This window comes from Cnephaeus nilssonii, assembly GCF_951640355.1.
Source record: "Cnephaeus nilssonii genome assembly, chromosome: 16".
Lineage (NCBI taxonomy): Eukaryota > Metazoa > Chordata > Mammalia > Chiroptera > Vespertilionidae > Cnephaeus > Cnephaeus nilssonii.
In genome coordinates, this window is record NC_137087.1 from 28,578,812 (window position 1) to 28,600,674 (window position 21,863).

The 21,863-nt window shown below is 41.8% G+C and overlaps 1 protein-coding gene across 1 annotated transcript in view; it reads left to right on the top strand.

Annotated features, from left to right (window-relative positions):
* CCDC6 (coiled-coil domain containing 6) overlaps nucleotides 1-21,863 on the top strand; it is a 102,647-nt gene that overhangs the window by 61,389 nt on the left and 19,395 nt on the right. The window contains exons 3-5 of the mRNA XM_079793586.1: nucleotides 2,230-2,358; nucleotides 17,753-17,856; nucleotides 19,944-20,104. Of these exons, the coding sequence (XP_079649712.1) occupies nucleotides 2,230-2,358; nucleotides 17,753-17,856; nucleotides 19,944-20,104 (394 nt within the window). The remainder of the gene's footprint in view (nucleotides 1-2,229; nucleotides 2,359-17,752; nucleotides 17,857-19,943; nucleotides 20,105-21,863) is intronic.

Genomic DNA, 21,863 nt, shown 5'->3' on the forward strand with positions numbered 1-21,863 from the left:
TCCAAATGGGTAGTATAACCCAGGGACCTAACTTGAGTTCTGGTAACGACAGCTTTACCTTCAAAGTTTCCTTGGGGTATAGCTTTTGAGAGGGAAAAACCTCTTAAAATGGAGAGCTTTTACAGATTTATTAATCAGATATTGGTAGAATTACACCATCTGTCCCAATATGAATATTTTCCAGTAAGCCAAGGAGAACCTTCTCTTTTTTAAGATTAATATTGTTGGGGAAGAGATTTTCCAACTTTAGATTGCATCCTTTATTGTGTTAATTTCCCTCAGGACCAAAGCCTGACCTTAAAAAAGGATGAGGGGGGTTCTTTCACATAAAAATAGCAGCAGTTGAAAACATTGGTGGAAAACACAGCTTTAACAAAAAAGCTTTAGCAAATGGTTTAAAGGTTGTAAAGTGCATTTTTCTAAAACCAGTAGATATCATTTAAGCTTAGTGTTGATAAACTATTTTAGGTTAAGGATAATACCTCAACTATGGGATAGTATCCACAGATAGATGTACCCATTTTGCTGGTTGTTTTTTTTCCCCCCTCATAAGTCATATTTTTCCCATTTGGACCTTTTGCGTCTGAAATGCCAGGAACTCTTCTTGTTCTCTGTCCATTCTCAGTTCTTTTAATTACTGCTTGATCTTGCAGAACCTGAGTTGTAAAGAGCTAGCTAAAAATAGACTTGTCACTGTAAGCACCTCCTCACATCTGCTTTTTTCTGGGTCCCTGCAAGGTTGACCAGCTTTTTCTTTTTCTTTTTCTTTTTTTTTTAGTTGCATATCAAAAACAGTTGGAGGAAAAACAGCATCTGTTTAGTCAACATTTGCAGTGTTAGAAGATGATGTTGGATTTTAACCTTTTTTTTTTTTTAACCAAATCTGCGTTCAGAGCAGTGGAAATCGCCCGAGGTGGCAGGGTCAGGTAGCCATTCAGAGGCTGATCAGGTCCTGGTGAGCCTGCTCTGTTGTCCATCGCACCCTCTGCAGGGTTTACAAAGAGACAGGGCACCCCCTGGGCGAGCCTGCGGGGCGTCATTTCCTGTGCTTCATTGTTTGACTTTCCAGCGCCAACGGTGCACTAGGCATGAGTGGGTGGGGGAGTCTAGAGTCGACGGTCTTAGGTTTGCTCAGGATCCAGTGGGAGAACACACGTTTGGTGTTCAGAGCGGGGTTTCTGTCCCAGGTTCTGCTGCTTTCTAGCTGAATTGCCTTGGTCCAGGAACCTTTTTGTGACATAAAAAGTGGGGTGATCAGGCCTGCCTAACGCTTGTGAAGGCCTGGGATACAGCGTCTGTGCAAAGAAACGCATTTGAAGGGAAAACGAGGGAGCAGTGTCATCTTAAACCAAATAGAACGGGATGTGTTTCAGTAGCTTTTACTTAATCTCCCCTGGGTTCTGAAAGCGGCGGGCCCTTGCCCATTGTTTCTTCCAATCCCTGCCTTGGATCAGCCACCCCACCCCTCCCCCCACTTGAGAATGTCCAAAGAGCGCATGGTTGCTGTTGAAAACCCCACTTGTCTTGTGTCCACTGGGTTTCTGTTATTCCTTTTTGAAGGTTGGAGTAAATTTGTATTTTTTGTATGTTCTCTTCCAACTTATTTAATTGCATAAATAAGAGGCTTTCCCCCTCTTGGTTTTTAAGCAAGATGGTAGGAGGTGTGATGTATGATCTCATTATAGAAAGATAATGAATTATTTTTGCCAAAGCATGTTCTCCAGTACATTGGGAAATAGCATTCAGAATAATTTAGTAAGTATGTGTTGTGATTGTAACATTTATTTCCTCTCTACTACACACATTGTATAACTCTGAGCAAGCTGTGTAATTCATTTACTGACAGTACAGAATTTCTTTTTTAATTTTTATGCCTATGGTTGTATGTTAAAAAGTAAGTTTCCTTCCTTACCTCATTCCCCAGCCTCCCAGTTCCTCTCTACAGAGGCAACCACGTAACGTTTTTAAAAATTGAAATCCATGTAATCGTGGTTTGATGCTCATAATGTATTTGTCCTTTCATCTCTCGGCCTTGGGTTGAGATCGAGTGCCTGTGTGTGTGCGCAGTGTCATTGCTGGTTCTGAGTGAGGGGACCAGCGAGGAGCAGTTCCTAGGCACACGTTGGCATGAATGAGCAGAGGTGAGCAGGCTCTGGCGGTGATGACTCTCAGTGTAACCTCCTCTGGCGCTGGGGTTTCCACAGCATCTGTGTGTTTTTCACTTTCCAGCTGCAGCATGAGAAAGCCGAACTAGAACAGCACCTCGAGCAGGAGCAGGAATTCCAGGTCAACAAACTGATGAAGAAAATTAAGAAGCTGGAGAATGATACCATTTCTAAGCAGCTGACCTTAGAGCAGGTAAGCATCGAAAGCTCTCGCTACACATTCCCCCCCTCACATCACCCACTGTTCTTTCAAGCCTGAGGGTGCCCTGAGGACTATCAGGGAAGAACATTTCTCAGCTCTGCCTTCCCATGGGGGAGACTTCATTTCTGAAGGTCTGCACAGCACCTGCTCACTCTCACGCACACTTTCTCTTTCTCTAACCCCAGTGAGTAAACCTTGAGGAGAAGTGTTGTGTTGTTCTGATTGATAGGCAGGAAACGTTAGGTTCCTATTTGCAAAGGGGGAAGATTGTGTTTTTAACCACAGGATAGTTTCTGTGAAAGTTCCCAAGGCAAGTGTTGCTTCTATTTCAAGGGTTTTTCAGAACAAACGTTAGCCTTTTGTTTTTTGTTTTTTAATTACTAGCAACCTTATATGAACTCTGTCTTCTCCCGCCTAGATTTGTGGATTCAGATATGGAATCAGAGACTCGGTTGCACACCCGATTCAGCCACTAACTAGTTGTATGACCTTGAATTAACTTCATTTCTCTGGGCCCAAGTTTTCCATTTGTAAACAGAGAAGGAGGACAAACTAAATTCAGGAAGGCGAAGCTTAGAAAGGTGCAAAAGGAAGACAGGAACAGTGCATAATCCCTTTGTCCATTGCCCTGGGCAGACGTTGGTATTTGGTTGAGCCCTTGCCTGAGGAGTCCAGACTGGCTCTTAGGCTCCAGCACGTAGAACTGTGGGCAGCGGAGATTGGTCCACACAGGTTCGTGTGTCAGACAAAGTTTCCTGTCAGTCCCTGGCCTACATCCTCCTTCATGCTTTCCCCCACTGTAGTGTCCTGAAATTTTATTTCCCCTGAGACAAATAAGAGGCTGATCACAGTGTCTGTTATCTGGTTTCCATATAAAATTCAGTATATTGACGAACACCTTCCAGCTCTTTGTAATTTGGATCCCGATTGCCAGTTTGATGATTTGTCTAACCCTTTCACGCAAAGTTAACCCATCTCCAGGCTCTGTGTATCCATGCTGACTGGTTCTGAAGTCACCCTCAGAACCACACTGGCTTCTTCATCACGCCTGCGAATGAATGGTGATGGGAACGCGAGGTTTGAGAAGAAGTCAGGGTTTGTTTGAAACCTACCTAGCTGACTTTGCGTGTTATTCTTGACCCTACCTATATGTGAAAGGGAAGAATGTGACTGGGTTTTCCAAGACTATGAATAATGGCCCTAAAAATACTTTCTCTATCCCTTTCAGATAAAAGGAGAAAAAAAAAGTTCCATTCCCAAGGTTTTGCTATTTTATACATATTCAGAGTAATCTATTTTTTACCACTTATCTTCAGAATTCAGGTGCAATATCTAAATTTAGAAGGCTCCTCCTACCCCCCCCCTCCCCCCAGTTTAAAAACATTTTGTTCTAAAGTTCACCTGTTTAATTCTCAGGGTAGGCAATAGCCAGTTAGTTCTATTCAAGTTAAAGCTTTGAAGATTCTCGTTAAGTCCCTGATACACCAAGTACTTGTTAGTGGTACTCGTGAATAAAGAATTAACCAGATGACATTCTCACAGTAGTTGGTATTGTGAGAACCACGTGGCCATGGCCTTCACAGTGACGGTGGTCAATAATGGAAACGGCTTTGCTCTTGTATTTGTTCACAGGCTCCTAAGATCTTGGGATGAGGGCTGTAACCCCCAGGGTGGCCACAAGGGGGAGGTAGTAGCCTAGTGTCAGAGAGAGAAGGGCCGTCTCATCCCAGAGTCCCTGAGAGAGGCGATGGCTTGCTGCACCCCCTTAAGCCTCTTTAGTGATTTTACTAACTGAACCCCTTTAAAATGAGGCCCAAGGCACACATTCTCTCTGAGCTAATGACTTAGTGCCTTTTTAGGTTATTTCAGACCTCAACAGTAAAGAGGTGGATTTCCACAACGGAATACATGCTTTGCTAAGACCTGTACCAGAAATAGACCTCAGATCCCGGATATCAAGTTCCTGTTTTAATTAACATTGAGAAATTGAACATAATCATAAAACTTTCCCCTCTTTGTTTTGGATACGTTCAGGATGAGTAAATGTTGGAGATTTTAACTCCGTATTTTGTTTCGCTATAAATAATTGTAGTCAGTGTTTAGGGGAAATGTTTATTTTTTTCCTCCAGTGGGAATAAATCTGTTTTATGTTTCTTTGGATGTGATCTGACCCTCTCTGTGGTCATCTCTTGGGATTATCATCTGTATTATATTATATACAGTATGTCGTAGTCTATGTTATATAGTGTATCCTGTACTAGACATTATTACCACAAGAGCAAAGGCATGTACTACACTATGCTTTATAATGGTTAGTGTGTAAGTACATGCCTTTGCTCTTCTATCTGACAAATTAAAACTAGAAGCTATTTGAAGGTCACTTTCGAGGTGCCTCATGCCCTACCCGCTTTGCCAGAAGAAGTGTGGATTTGGACAGGTGACTGAGGAGTGGTCTTTTCCATTTTGGAAGGCAGGTCAGTGTAGTGTTCAGGGCCTGGGCACAGTGCTTGTAAGAGACCAGGTGTGACCGGTTTCCTCTGCTTAATATCTTAGTTCACTTTTTTTTTTATTGTAACATCTTTATTGAGATATAATTCACATACCATACAAATCACCCATTTAAAATGTATAATCCAGTGGTTGCCAGCATATTCGAAGTTGTATAACCATAATCACAATCAGTTTTAGACCATTTCCATCAGCTCAGAAAGAAACCTTGTACCCTTCAGCTGCTACTCTATCTCCTCTCCCCCTTAAGCAAGAACCACTCCACTGTCTGTCTCTATATATTTACCCATTCTGGAGACTTTATGTACATGGAATCATATAGTACGTGGTCTGTTGTGATTGTGATTGGCTTCTTTCACTTATATAATGTTTTCATCCATGTTGTAGCATGTGTCAGTACTTCATTCCTTTCCTGGCCATATAACGTTCCACGGTGTGGACATACCGTATTTTGTTTATCCACTCATCATTTGATGTTCATTTGTTTTGTTTCAACCATTTGGTTATAAATAATTCTGCTGTGAACGTTCATATACAATCTTACGTGTGGGCACCTGTTTTTATTTTTCTTAGATACATATCTAGGAGTGGAATTGCTGTGGTATCTCCGTTTACCTTTTGCAGGGATTGCTAGACTGTTTTCCAAAGTGGCTGTGCCATACTGATGATGAAGTGGTATCTCCTGGTGGGTTGATAGTTCCCTGATGGCTAATGATGTTGAAACCCGCCATTTGTGTATCTTCTTAGAAAAAAATATCTCTTAGAGATCTTTTGATTATTGAATTCTTAAGAGTTCCTTATATTCTAGATACAAGTGCCTTATCAGATATATCATTTGAAAATATTTTCTCCTATTCTGTATGTGTTTTTCACTGTCTTGATCAAGTGCTTTGAAGCATGGACATTTTTAATTCTGGTGAAGTCCAATTTATCCATTTCTTCCTTTTGTTGCTTTTGCTTTTGGTGTCATATCTTAGAATCGATTGCCAAATCGGAGATCATGAAGATTTATCCCTATGTTTTCTTTTAAGTGTTTTATACTTTTGGCTCTTATGTTTAGGTTTTGATCCATTCAAGTTAATTTTTATGTGTAGTGTGAGGTAGGGGTCCAAATTCATTCTCTTGTGTGTGGCTCTCCCATTGTTCCAGTCAGTTCACTTTTGAGCCTCAGGTTCCTTATATATAAAATGGCAATGGTAGCAAACTTATGTTAGATGCCATGAATGAGAGCGATGTGATTAACAAAATGCCTGCTATGTAGCACTCCACATGAGTTGGATGCTGCTGTTAATTTATAACTAATTCATATTTTGAACCTAATGGGTTGCATGTGCGGAAGGAATATTGGAAGGCCTTCTACCAGGGATTTGTGTTGGCCATAACATGTTTGTTTTAAAGGTGTAGCTTGGATGTGTAATGGCTTTTAAGTAGGCACCTGCCCACTCCCTGTAAAGCAGAACGTAACAGGGTTTGAGACTCAGTCTTGGGCTTTTTTGGAAAGTAGGCCCCAGTTAGCTCACAAGGCAGAAGGCCCTCATTGTAAGTTTCTCTCCACAAGTCAGGCCTTCGGCATGGACACTTAATTAGTCAGATACATTCTCCTCTGAGACCCGGAGTCTGGGATCCTTTCATTCTTCAGGTAGGGAATGTTAAGCTTCATCCTCAAGGTCTCTGTGCTATAAATGGTTTGTTCTGTTGGCGTTTTGCAATATGTGAATCCACAGAATTTTAGACCTGGAAAACTAAAGTCCTGTGAATTGGGGGAGGACTATCTTTGTCTCCAGACCCTGGCGGAGACAAGAGACAGTGGGGAAATCATGAGAAAACCCAGAGGCAGGGGCATCGGGTCTCCTCTCAGGCTTTGGGACGACAGCCTCCTGCTCCCCTCTCCTCTGAAGAAGCAGTGGAGGTGGCATCGTGTGACTTGCCGGTTGATGATAGACCAGTTGGCTTGTAAGTGGCCTAACCTGCTTACACTGCTTTTTCGGAAATGGAAACCCAGACGGGGAACAGGAGGTGCTCCTCAAGATGCACGGCTCAGGAGTTCCTAATCATTTATTTTAGCTACCTTTTGGGCATTTATTTAGCATCCTGAAAATAATGTAGAAAAGCATGTTCAGAATAACGTGAAAGTATGAGGCCTTTGCTGCGCTGATAGTTAGTATTAGTCTAACAAACTGGATTAATCTAGTCAACAGGACTTTAGTGCTCCTGGGGGCTCGTAACAAACACCGGTGGTGGCCCTGATTTAAAGACTTTTGTTCCAATATGTGTTCCCTGTCGGTCGCTTATTTGGTATTCACATTTTCCTAGGTAAGAACATTTAGAACTTGGAATATTCTCTGTGTCAACAAATCTTGATCTGAATGATTTCTGCCAACTAGGAAGGATTTTTCTTCTCTGGAGAAGGGTAACTAGCATTAAAAGGCATGCATTCATTTATTTTATTAAATGAAGTTCAGCTCAGCAGATGTGAGGGCCTTCTGTGCACTTGGCTCAGGAAATTATCTTACGGGAAAGAAGAAAACAGCAGCCAGAAACAGGTGGACTGCATACTTAACCCTTTATTAGGTAGTACAATAGAAAAATACCGGAATCAGTTAGCGGAGAATTGGCGGTGCAGTCCGGCAAACCCTTAACGTGACGAGCTGGGTTGCCTGCCATGTACCAGACACCCTCGGGTCGTTTTCTCAGTTAAGCCCGTCATTTTGGGTGTGTTTTCTTGTCCGAGAGGTCCTTTCCTTCCAAAGCACAGATACCCATATCTAAAGGTTGGATTTAGAATTGGGATGGTAATTCCACTCGTGAGCACCCATGTGTACTGACAGTGCTTTAGCCTGTGTAGTTGGGAGATTCTTCTCTATCTTCAAAGCTTCCTTCCATCTGGATAAGCTGGGCGATCTCAGGCAGGCAGTTTGGTCTCTGTTGTGAAACGGACATAATACCGAACCTGTAGGCTGGTGGGGAGCATTAATCTTCCATTGCGCCGTTCCTCACTCTCCAGGCGTATTGCACAGTGGTTGCAGTGTAGACTACACAGCCAGAAATAAGTTTACATGGCAACCCGGTGCACTGATGTTGTTGTAACTGTATATGTGACCGGGACAAGTTTCATCAAACAACCGTATGTGCTTTGCGCTGATTTTTCCATTCAACCTTATTTCATGTTCAGCAAAATGTAGGTCACAACTGACTCCACTGATTTCACAATCCAGTGATGGGTTGTGACCTGCAGTTTGAAAAACATGCTCTGATGTGCCCAGTGCTTTCCTGCACTAGGTCTCTGCGGACCTGTTTCCTCTGCCTGGGCTCCTTTCTCCCTCCCAATCCCATCCTCGTTCATCTGACTGGCGCCCCTCCCCCAGGCACTCAGGGGTCTGTGCTGTGAAGTACTTCCTAACATTCAGTCCTTCTCTTTGTGGCACTTGGTACACAAATAGTAATTAGCAAACAGTTAAACAAATTGTGTCTTCCCTCTAAATTCCCTGGAAGGTAGAGGAGGGAAGGCACAATGTTGAACTCACCACCATATCCCTAGTGACTCCCGTCTAGTCAGTGCTCCAAAAATTTTAACGACTGCCATTAATAATGAAAGATTCCACCTAATATCTATGGTAGAGGACATATTATATAAATGTGCATGCATATTAGTTGAGCCTCAAATGTCTCACCACCTTCCATCACCTGGTTATCTGTTAATTTATGAATCTCTGTGCTCAGATGTCACCTGTGACCCCACCACTTTGACGTTCTCTTTGTCCATGCTGCGGTCAGTGCACCTGTATGGCACACATCCTGCATTAATTCAGCACCTTGATTATGTGCCTGCCATCTGCCACAAACGGCTGGGAAAGGTCCCCGGCCTCACGGAGCCTGGTCTAGGGAGGCCAGTGAACCTATGGACCATGACGAGCGATGATGCTCTGTGCGGTGTTGTTGTGGAGAGGAGCAGCGTTCCCATTGCAACCCCGTCCCCCATACCAGCTGAGGAGGACCTGAAGCTCCTTGGCACTGGGTTTGATTGTTTGTTAATTGATACACACGGGCTGGGTAGAGCTAAGTACAGCTTGTTGCAAGGAAGCAGGGATGTGAGAGGAGACAGAAATGGAAGAGGAGAATGCACTAAAAAGTGCGTGCAGTTACTGCATGGAGTAGAGATGCTGAGAACAGAGAAAAGAACTCGGGAAGAAGATTTGAAGTTGAATCCCTTCTCTTTGTTGCCAGACAAGGAAAGGGCGGGGAGGTTTTGGCAGTCTGTGTATGGGGTCTCTGAGGGCACAAGCTTGCCTACATAGTGAGGGTCATGCAGAAAGCTGCCATGGAGCTGCACCAAGGCTCATGCAGGCCTCTGCTGGCAGGTGCCCAGTGATTACCTTTAGCCAGCAGACAACATCGGCCAACTACGGAGGCTTGGCAAGACGCTGGCTTCCGGGGCATTGCAGGGGCGACACCCACTGGCCCAATGTCTCTCACCAAGTTGTAGAGGCTGGGGCTTCCAATAATGACTTGCAATCCTCAAGACAAGATTTATGTTTTGTTCTTTTTTTTTTTTTCTAAAAGGAAACATGGTATATTTTAAGTTCTATGAGGAAGAAAGGAAAGTTTTAGGTTTCTAGCTCTTAGAACAGTGTTCTTAGTGAAGGCTACCAGGTGGTCTCTGCCTTACTTGTCTGGGAGTTAATTTGTTCAGAATACAAACCAAACTGACATCACCATCAATCTACATACAAGGCAGATGCTACTTATTTTAGTAGCTGCAGCGACTGACTCCAGTGAGTTCCACAGAGAATCTGTATGTCCTGGTGACTGAGCTGTGAATTGAGTGGCCAGTGGCTCATGTTCAGATTTGTGTCCTTGGTTGATTTTCTGTTCTTGTTGTTGTGGAACAAAGTATTTCTTAAATTCATGGGTAGTGTGACCATACTGGGTTTTCAGGCATTTTATTCATGCTAACAGCTGCCCTTGTAGTCCCTGGCAGTCGGAGAAATCTGTTGTAATAGCTCTGGGCAGCACCTGCTGGTGTCTGTGTGCCTTTTGTGTGTGTGTGTGTGTGTGTGTGTGTGTGTGTGTGTGTGTGTGTTTTCCTTGAGGTTTCACTTGCATTAAGGCCATGAAATTTAATGAGCACTATGCTTGCTTTGACATTTGATTTCAAATACTGATCTCAAATTATGGAAGTCTTGGAATCTTTATTATTAAACATTTGCATTTTAAAAGTAATCTTTTGCTCTTTCAAGAAACTTTGGAAAACATAGAAGTACAAAAATGGTAAAACATTACCTAGACTACAAGCCTCCCCAAACAACTGCTATTTATATTTGTTCTTCATTCTCCTGCTCCTCTTCTTCCTCCTTTCTTTAACAACATTGTATTATAATTTGCTGCCCTGCTTTTAATTTTTTTTTTAATGTAATAACCTGTGTGTGCACATTCAGATGCGCTGCATTGGGGCACAGCCAGACATAATCATAGTCAACCCCAAAGTCCGCTCGGTGGGAATTTGATTGTAGCAAATCCTTGAGGGTGTTTGGGCCACGTGAGAAGCTTGGGTACAAGCTTTCTGCCTACCGTTTGTTTGGAAGGGGAAACGCCTCAGCGCAGAGCTGCGAGGTTAGTGGGATTTGGTGCCCAGGAAGTAGGTAAACTGGGGGCACTGGGCAGTATCCGAAGCTCCAGCAGGCTGGCTTTGCGGTGGGTTTGCTTTGTAATCCAGGAGCTGTCGGGAGTTCATGAAGCCAACCGAGGGGTCCCAACTCCAGACCTTTGAAAGTAGACTCTGAGCTCTGTCAGGGACACAGACAAGTATCTCTACATGATGTGGTTACCACCATCAGCACCACCACCTCCACCCCCGCCCCACCACCACCACCCACAATCCCTAGAATTCCTTCCCTGGACCTCATTTCAATGAAGTACAAAGACTCACCGTATTCCATTTTGTCAGACTGTATTTTGAAGCATCAGATACCACTTGCCACGTGGACCGATTTCTACAGATGATGCTACACGACGGCCGGGAAAATATTAAACGTGTTTCCTTTGTAAAAAGGAAGCTCATCATGATCCGACAGTGTGCATTTCTGGTAAAGCACTGTGGGTGGAGACTGCCTGTTCAGTTGGAGGACATTGGTGTGCTGCAGCACGGGTAATAAAACCCAGAGATACTAAACCCAGACTTCCTAGTTGCTTGTAATTTCGAAATCAACGAAGTCTATTTCTTTATGACCAAGATAAGAATTTGGTTGATGATTTAGAAGAGGCATTCCCCCTTCGCTGAGCCATGGCTAGTGAATGAAAGTTAGTCATAAATCTAACAACTCTATGTAAAGAAGTGGGATGGGTATGGTCATGATTAGAAAGAAATGATTTCTTTTATCCAAGAGCTTTCCTTTTAGATAAAGCATATTAAGAGTTTCCCTAATGTTATTTTGTGAAGGAAGCTCATTTTAGGTAATGGACAGATAGCAGCCCCTGATGGAATAGTGTATTTGTAATCCACACTCGATGACTTCTTTCCAAGGACTTTTCCTTGATGTGGTGAAAGGATGTCCATCCAAGATGCTAAAACCTGCTTTCCATCAATGGTAATTATTTGGTAAAAGAGCCCCCTAGAATTATAAACCTAGTATCAAATCTGTTTAACATTGTGATGAAAACTGAATAAATCTGAGTAATTTTAAGTGTGGGGAATTCATAAAGGCCTTCATTTTTCAACATCACTGAACTAAAGCAAAATTTATTGAGCTGATAAACCATGAAATAGTGTCATTTTCACATATTAATGTTAATGGGATATTAATGTTATCCTGAAGTTATATCTATTTCAAAGAACAAATCTAATTTTTATAGGAACATAATTTTTGAGAAGAAAACAGTTGTAAGCTATGGTAAAGAAGTTTAACTCTGGGCAATGTGGGAAATTCTCAAGAGTCTTCCAGAAAGCTGTCATTTATCCTTTTGAGAGTATATGGGCTTATTCTGTATTTTATATATGTAAATGAACATCCTAAATTAGGGGTTTTACTATTAAATTATATTAGGAAATCGTCATTTTTTTAGGATTAGATATCTTTAAGTATTTTCTTTTGTTAAAAATAGTAAATTTCTTTTAAAAAGTGGGCGGGGGTAGGAAAAAGTAGGAATATAAATTATCACCAATATAACTTTCATCCAAAAGACAACCCTATTTATCTTGCTGTATAAGTAGTTCTTTATGATGTTTTTGCATGTTTTTTCCCTCTATCAGTATATTTCTGAGGTGCATAGATAAATTTCTTTTCAGTTGTAATTTTCGGCCTCCTACACTTGAACGTGACCATCCTTTCTTTCCTTTTTTCCTGTTCTTCACTGACAAACTTCCATTGGCTCTTCCTGTGCTCAGCACTGGGATGACCTAGAACTTGTTTTTAATTCTGAAACCAGCCTCGGCTTGATTAATCCAATAGCTACCTCAGGGGCTCTGTGGTCTAGGAACACCTGTCTTACCTCATCTGTAACACAAATTGGCTGCTTGATTTCTTTAAAAAAAATATTTTTTTTGCCAGAAGGTAAGGGTCAGATGTTTTCTAGCCTAGGAGAATTGCCAGTGCTGAGCAAAATTCCGCTGATTGCCTGAACACACGCCAACCGAGGCCGTGTTTAAGGTTTGCTTTACTTGCCTCTGTTGCTTTAATGTGTGAAGGCTTTGCCAGGGACCAGGGACCAGGGACCATGGTGCATTGTTCTCAGCTCTTTTCGTGTCAGTTGCACATGATCTGTTTCAATAGCTCCCTCATGAGTCTCGTTCGTCACTTCTTCCCTGTGTACAGCAGGTCCTCGGTGACCGTCGGACCTTTATAATGTTGATGAGATGCCGTAGGAACTTAACTCTTGTTTATACCTATTAGCCTACATTGTTTTGATCAAAGTCACAGAACCCATCAACAACATTAAGTGAGGACTCAATGCGTAAAACCTTGATTAGCTCATATGTATTGGCAAAAGTAGGATGGGATGAGCTAAGTAAGGTCTTTTACCATCTCTGCTAGAAACGTAACTGTCTTAGCCCACTTGGGCTGCTGTACCACAGAACGCAGACTGGTTCATAAAGAACAGACACTGTGTCTCACAGTCCTGGAGTCCTGACGTCTTGGATTAGTGCCAGCCTGATGGCGTTCTAGTGAGGGGCATCTTCAGGGTTGCCGACTGCCTGCTTCTCCTTACGTCCTCACGTGAGAGGGAACAGCACGCTGCGAAGTCTCTCATGACTCTTAGAAAGCTCATTAGAAATCCCATAATGGGGGCCACCCTCATGATACCAACTAAACCTAATGACCTTCCAGAGGCCCCACTTCTAAACCATCACACTGGGCATTTAGGCTTCAGCATATGAATTGGGGGGGCACAAACATTCAGTCCATTGCGAAAACTGTTCATTTTTTCTGACTTTAATTTAGTTGTTTTCTTAATGTTGTGCTTCTTATTTTCCCAGATGATTCTGATAAACCTCCACAGTCACCGCTCTGGACATCTATGATATTTCATAATAAGTTGAGAGGAAATTGGGCTGAACTTTTAATGGCCGTCAGATACTTCCTAACCTGGAAGGTTTGGGGAGATTGTTGTGCTAATCCCCATCACCCAGTTGTTTTCTTAGGATTTACCTCTTTCTGTTAAAAAAATATATATATATAGCCAACTATGAATTAGGTTAATGTAGGTCCTAGAGAGTGCTCTGCTATTTCTTTATTTAAAACATCAGGTACACTCCTTATATCATCATCATCCTAAGTGCTTTTTACTTATGTTGTCACAATCTGTGTGTCTGAGTTCAGTTTATATGGTAACCCTTCCACGGGCTTTCCCCTCTCTTTTATTTTTATTTATTTACTTACTCATTTTTATCCTCACTCAAGGATATGTGTTTCATTGATTCTAGAGAGAGAGGAAGGGAGAGAGATAAAGAGAAGCATCAGTGTGTGAGAGAAATATCAATTGGTTGCCTTCCATACGCAACCTAACTGGTATCGAACCTGCAACCTGGGTTTGTGCCCTGACTGGGAATCGAACCCACAACGCTTAAGTGCTCAGGATGATGCTCTAACCAACTGAGCCACACCAGCCAGGGCCCTCTCTTTATTATCTCAGATTTGTTGTAATAGGCTGCTTTCCAAAATTATTTTTTTAATTAAAACATTTTTTTTTGCAATTACAGTTGACATACACAGTATATTAGCTTCATGTGTATAACATAGTGTCTAGGCATTTGTATAACTTATGAAGTGATCACCCTGTTAAATCTGGTACCCATCTGACAGCATGCATAGTTATTATAACATCATTGACTATGCTGTACTTTACATCCCTGTGACTGTTTTTCATAACTGGCAATTTGTACATCTTAATCCCTCCCCCCTTTTCATTCATCCCCTCCACCCCAAAATTTGTTTTTCAAGTCAGGTGTTTGGAATATATTTTCTCGTAGAAATGATGATTATATGGTAGTTAGACTAAAACTTTTCAAAGTAGATTGGAAAAAATCCATTAAAACCTTTCAGAATTCTGTGGCTGAGTACAGTGGTGAGGCTAACGTTCTCATCAGACGTTCTCGCCAAGCACCCCTTCCCCCCACCTCTCCCTTCACCCCAGCCAGCATCACACCTCTCTTTAAATGGAAAAAGGCTACCGTGAGGCAGAAATCCGATAGTGTGGGGAGCCATCTCTCAGCTGCGCCCTCTCTTTTCTGCTATTTTGGTGGAGGTCAGTATCTGACCACTGAGAAGACACAGAGGCAGGAAGGGCTGTGAATTCAGATGAGTTGGCTAAATTTATACGCACTAAGTTTATCCATTAAAGGAGCTCTGTATTTATTTTTGGGAACGTAATAAGAGCCCTTGGTCTGAGGTTAATTAACCTGTAATGAGAAGGAGAGCTACTGAAGAGAAGTAAAGAATCTGGCAGTCCGTTGCACTGACTTAATTACAGGGCAGTCTTTCAAATGAGTATGTTTACAAATCAGCTATATCCATCGATGCTCCCAGAAAAAGCAGGCAGAAGGGGCTTCAGGTTAGCCTGAGAATTGGATGTGTGGCGATGGATGAGCGGATGCCTATTGCATGAACACTGAATAAAAAAAGCCACGGGATATTCTTAGGAAGGGAATAGGGGAGAGCATTACAGAGAGAGAGACCAGCATAGTGAGAGCAATGCGCCACTGGGCTGCTGTCGTGATTCAAGCACGAATTTCTGACTTAGCCTGTAAACTTAGCATACACTCGCCCAGATCTGAGGGTTCGGCATCCGGACAGTGTCAGAAGCACCTGAAATCTCCTTCTGCCCGAATTGGCAGAACTGGTGTCTGTGTTCGGTTGTGAAAATAAACGAGCAGGAGGTAGAAGGGCAAGTCTGATAAAGAATTTAATGGGCAGTTCATCGTAATCATAAATAACACCATTCCCTCTAACTTCTCTGCCCCTTAATGTCCATCAGAACTCCCCAGCGATGCTGAAAAGTTGAGATTTTTTAAAGCTGAAGAAACAAGTCCGGAAACCCTGCTCTTTGGGGGCTAAATAACACGGACTCCTACAGCGCTGCCCGTCCGTGTAATGAAACACCCACGTCTAGGCTGCTGAGCTGGAGCCTCCTGTGGGGCCCACGTCATGCAAATGAATTAGGAGAGCAAATTGGTAAAGCAATCCCAAGTTTCACCCCCAGGAAGCCTCAGTTTGCTGAAGCAGGCAGTAAGTGGATAGCTGGTGCCCACAGAAGCCGAGATTCATGTCCATTTTCCACCTGTTTGTCCTGCTCTCTTTCTCTTCTCTGCGTCCCCATACTCTGACTCATGAAGCTGCCCCTTACTCTGCTACTCCCAAGAATTCTTGGCAAAGGAGGTAGGCTCCCAAACCATAGCATCGTTTACCCCAAATCCTACTTTCTCCTTAGGATCCTGTGTTCCTTCAGCTCTAAAATGAAATGGTGGGTTTAGATGATTTGTCTCACTGCTTCTAGCCCTAAAAATCGGTGGCTGAGCCAGCCCAGGCTAAAGACAGCTGCCGTCTTGAGACCGACACTGATGGAGAAGGATAGAATGGTAGCTTTGAAAGGGCCCTCAGAAATCATCTAGGCCAACCGTCTCTTTTCACAGATGGGGACATTGAGGCTCTCAGCAGGTGAGTACCTGCTAGAGCCACACGCCTAGTAAGTTATCCACAGGCAAAGACAGCTTTGGGTGTTCAGAGTTACTGGTTAGCACTGTGCATGATTACTCCAAAATGAAACGTAATTGGACATAAGTTTCCCTACTACAAAATGATGCCTTACTTGAGTTTTTTCTTGCCTGCCAAGTACTCGCTATCATGCTTTTAGTCAAACACAGGAAAAGGGTCCTTCACAGGCAAATGCCTTAGAATGTTGTTTCTTTAAAAAATGGCCGTGAATCATACTTCAAAGCTTGGCCAAAAATGTGGTCAGCACAGAATCTCACTAGGTTGTATAGGAGTTCTATGAGGCTTTCCAGATCTTTTCTCATTGTTTCAGGTAGGAACTGTTTAACATTCTGAGGAGCATGCGTGCATTAGCCTATTCCCAGCTTCACAGCACAAAATGCATCCGACTTACTCTGACATCCCACCACCCTTGATTCCCCTCATGCAAAGAAAATAATCCTGAAGCTGTATTTTCCGTTGACTCTGTGACCCAGGCTCATTTACCTGCTGGATAAAGTCTACTTTGGTTACTTTAAAAGATTACATTTTGTACATGGTGTTGGTCTCACTTTATTGCATATGCAGGGATCTTTGATCAGTAGGAGCTTGCCTCTGTGACCTCCTAAGGAAACGTGAAATCTGCCACTGTGGCATTTTTGCAGCTGTGCAATCACAAATAATTTGTTGACTCAGTGATGGAAAAGGTGAGTTGGGTTTGGTTGCAGGGACAGCATAGGGGCAGTCACATAGCCTTTCTCTCTTTTTAAGGAAACTTCCTGTTAAAATTATTTAATATCTCAAATACATAGACAAGTACAAAAAATGATGCAGCACATTCCCTCTACTTGTCCTTGTGAAGTCTACTGATCATTGCATTTTCTAGCCCTCTCACTAGCCTTTTTCTTCATATCCTTTTAACCCTCTACCAAATATGTAATTTATTTGTTTCATTTACTATCTTGACACCATTAAAATGTAAGTTTACAAAGGCAGACTTTTCTGACTTATGGGTTCCTGGCTACTTCCTTGTTAACCAATATCCGGTGGTGTTTTCAGTATTTTCATATTTCTCAATATTGATTGGTTAAATGAATTTTCCCCGTTTGCTTCTTTTTATGAAGTAGAATAGTTTGGGGTTCCCTCCACAACTGCACACCTTTCCTCAAATCGAAGTTCCCTTCTTTTCTACCTCCCCGGAGGTAACCAGTACTGTGAATTTGGTGTTTATGATTTTGTGCCTATTTTTATATCTTGGGACATATTTATGTGCACCCATTGACAAATATGGGTGTTTGAGGTATTTATATAAATGTTGCTGTAATCTTTAATGTTGAACTACATGCAGGACTGGGGGTGCAGAATGGGGGTACAAACATTCAGGTAAGTCCTGGTATGACTAGTAAGCAGAACTCCCCCCGAACTCTCTTAAAGGAAGATTTTCCATGTGCCTTGAATAAATGCTGAAACAAGTGATGTACCAGACAGCAATTAAGCTTGAACATCAAAGAATGAGCCTGTCTTGGTTTTCTCAAGAGTGTAAGAACTAGATGCATTTAAAGTGTCTGTGCTAGAAAATTGGCCATTTCTTTGCAGTTTCTCCAAGTAAAGGGGTCATAATGGTCCAATCAAGAAATCTAATTATCAAAGTTTAAGTGGCCTGCTATTCTCAGTAAAACTTCTTTTCCTTCCTCTAGTTGAGACGAGAGAAGATTGACCTTGAAAATACTTTGGAGCAAGAACAAGAAGCACTAGTTAATCGTCTCTGGAAAAGAATGGATAAACTTGAAGCTGAAAAGCGGTTTGTTTAGTCTTATTGTTCAATATGGGATTGCGTATGTGACTAGGTTGCTGTTCTGGGTATGACTGAAGAATAACAATGGGACCTTTAATTCTATGGTTGATGCATATCATTTAATTTGTCAAATGAAAAACACGTTGAAAGCTTTCTGACCTCTTTTCATGCTGGTCACCTCTTTACACTTCTCTCGCACTGGCCCAGTAGAATTTCTTTCCATTTGGTGTCAGAGGCTATGAAGAAATTAATCAAGGTGCTATTGTTCACCTTTAAATTGTTCTGAAGGATGGCTATAGTTTCAGCTTTTTTACTTGATTGAACTGGCTTCCCCAATTCTTTTCTAAACTGCATAGCATATGTACTACGTGCCTGTAGTTATTATATATTTACAAAATGTACTTAGTTAGGAAGACTGAGATTTTGATAGAAAAATTACCATCAAATTGTTTGCTGCAAAGAAATGGCTCGTACATATTTAAGGTTAGCATTCTTTGCGTTAAATGTATGTACATGGATGTGAAATGTCATTCAACGACAAACATTTCTTGAACCCCTCTGTGCAAGGTACTGTCAGGCCCTTATTTCTAAGTGCTGCAGACTTTGGGTGGCTGGAGCCGGGCTTGAAGAATGGTGAGGAGTTCTGTATGCAGGATGTGTATGGGTGTAGAAAGGGAGTTTCTTGAAAATGTTCATTAATCCACTTCATGAGGACCTTTTTGTTTTGCTAACCAGAGTCCTTTTGCCATAAATATTGGGTTTAGATGAACCCATAAATCATTCTGAGTTCATCTCAAGATTTGCAAAATAGAAACATACCACAGGTTTTAAGAAAAGTGCAAGTAGAGGCACTGTGTATCTACAGGGAAATATTCAAGATGTGGCTGACCCAGCTGTGTTTTGCATTATTGTAGCTGTACTAATAGATGGAATTAGGAAAAATGATTTAACATAATAAATGTTGTAGGGACCATTACAACATTTAATATACTGGTTTGCTCAGTTAGAGCCCTTGAGCAAACTCAAAGGTAAAAGTTAAAAACAAAACAAAAACAAAACCACCCAACAACCTACAAAAGGGGACATGGAGATCTGTTGCCATTCAGTCTTCCTTTGCAGAACGCAATCAGTACCAAATTATTGCAGATTATTGGGTTGAGCAATCTGAAATTGACATTTTATAAGTCAAAAGCTGTTGAATATAACAAGTAGGCATTTTATGTGCTTAACGATAGTTAGTGGGGAAGGTGGAACTACCAATTATTAATCTAATAAGTTTTGTTTTGCTTTTAACTTTTTGCCGTAGCTATAGCCAGAAGCAAAGGGCCTCTCATCAGTTTGTCATGCCCTCAGCTTGGTTTTTCAGCCGGGAATTTTATACGTCGAGTCTCTATGTTATGCCACCATCCACAGAGACTGATAGTGCACAGTTCATAAACTTCAACTGAAAGCATTGAGAGAGTGAAATTCCTTTAGTATCTCCATGTCCTCAACCAGCATGTCAAACATTTAGTGAGTAGATAACTCTGGAGCCTTCTGTATGCCAGACATAGACATACTACTTAGAAGCACATGTTAGAGATTTTTTTTTTAGGAATGTTTAATTAGCAGTGGCAACTTAAAGGAAGGAAAAGGAGGGTGGGTCCTTCATTCAGCTCTGCCCTTTGACCCGAATACCAGGTAAGGGTGACCAGAAGTTCATGTGAAATGGGCAGAGGAGATAAGCCACCCTGTGAATTGGTTCTGCAGTTCATTCATTACAGGAGCTTGCTGTTAAAACAAGCCCTCTGGCCGAAACCGGTTTGGCTCAGTGGATAGAGCGTCAGCCTGCGGACTGAAAGGTCCCAGGTTCGATTCCGGTCAAGGGCATGTACCTTGGTTGCGGGCACATCCCCAGTAGGGGTTGTGCAAGAGGCAGCTGATCGATGTTTCTCTATCATCAATGTTTCTAACTCTCTATCCCTCTCTCTTCCTCTCTGTAAAAAATCAATAAAATTTATTAAAAAAAAAAAAAAAGCCCTCTGGCTAGTATGTTGTTTTGTCTTTCAAAGGCAAACAGTTTCTCATTGTTGGAATTTTTCTTTTCCATAAAGAATCCTGCAGGAGAAATTAGACCAGCCGGTCTCAGCTCCCCCATCACCTAGAGACATCTCCATGGAGATCGACTCTCCTGAAAACATGATGCGCCACATCCGGTTTTTAAAGAATGAAGTGGAGAGGCTGAAGAAGCAGCTGAGGGCCGCTCAGTTACAGCGTGAGTAGCCTCGGGTTTCCCTGTCTTCTGTCTGCAGAATTGATCTACTTACCCAGTACCAAGGGTTTTACCGACATTTACGGTTTGATTTGTGTTAATCAAATTCATATTGTATTTCATTACCAATACATGTTTATCCTGTCATCTTGGAATACATTATTTTTTAAAATTATTGTAGTAGGGCCAGGCAGCTAGTTTAGAATACTTCTAAAACATAATTCAAATAATCTCAGGAGGGTCCAGAATCACAGGTAATATTGTTAACCTTCTCCCCTGCGTCCATCTCTAGGATGGTGCTAACAAAATATTGCAGGAGACCTCAATATATTTGGGGGGCATTAATGCAGAGATTAGAGTGTTTATCTTCCTTACTGCTAAATTTTAGTCATAGATAACATTTGTTCATGGTACTTGAATAAGTGCTTTTGAAATTTATATTTTATTATTTTGGAAAAGGTGGGAGTGTTGAGTTGGAAATCAAAGGAACTCGATTTCTGAATACTTGATGAGATCATTGTGCATTTGTGTGGGTCTCCTATTTCTGCTTTTAGGTTGCTCCAATTTAATTGTTCAAATAGGCAATGTGGTGAAAGGTATGCAGGGGAAAATAAGTCTCTTTCTCATTTCTGATCCCCAATCACCCAATTCTGACAAATACCCATTTAAAAATTTTTTTAAGATATGTTTTTATTGATTTTGGGGAGAGGGAAAAAGAGATAAACATCAATAATGAGAGAGAATCATCAATTGGCTGCCTCCTGCACACCCACTGCTAGGGATCGAGCCTGCAACTCGGGCATGTGCCCTGACCAGGAATCGAACCATGACCTCCTGGTTCATGAGTTGATGCTCAGCCACTGAGCCATACTGGCTGGGTGCAAGTACCCATTTTTTATACATTTTTTTTCCAGGTATATGTGTTTGTATAAACTTTTAAAATACAAATAGTAGTACAATAAATATACCCTTTTGCATCTTTATATTTTCACTTACTATATCTTGTAACTTTTTTCTTGCCAGCTGTCTTACTCCCTTTTTTAAAAGGCAGCTTCAGTATTTGATTATTTGGTTACACCACAGTTTATTTAACTAGTCCAATACCAATAGACCCTTTTTGCTTGTGTTGCCATATCTACAATGAACGTCTGTACACACATTTGATTACTGTTCAAGAACACCTCCAGGGTAAATTTCAGTGATTTTATCTTGGTTTTCTTTTCTAAAATTCATGTAAGCTCTTATTCAGTCTGGGATGGTGCATCAAGAACCTTTAAAAAACACAATGTGCTAGTTTCCTATTGCTGCTGTAACAAAAGACCACACGCTTAGTTAGCTTAGAACAGCACAATTTATTGTACAGGAGTGGACAAAAGTAGGTTTACAGTTGTGAGTACACAAAACAGACGTTTATTCTCTTATTATTTATTTAGTCATGGCATCATTTTCCATACAGACAACTGTAAACCTACGTTAGCCGATGCCTGTATTATAGTTCTGGGATCCGAAGCTCAGAAGAGGTCTCACGGGGCTAAAATCAGGGTGTCAGCAGGAAAAGGCTTGGAGGGAGTATCCGTTCCTTTGCTTTTTCCAATTTCTAGAGGATGCCTACAGGCTTTGGCTCGTGGCCCCTTAGTTCCATTGGCATCACTTCCACCTCTGCTTCCGTTGTCACACCTCCTTTTCGCTCTGACCCTGCCTCTCCTTATAAGGACCCTGTGGTTACGCTGAGCCCAGCCAGATAATCCAGGATAAATGCCCA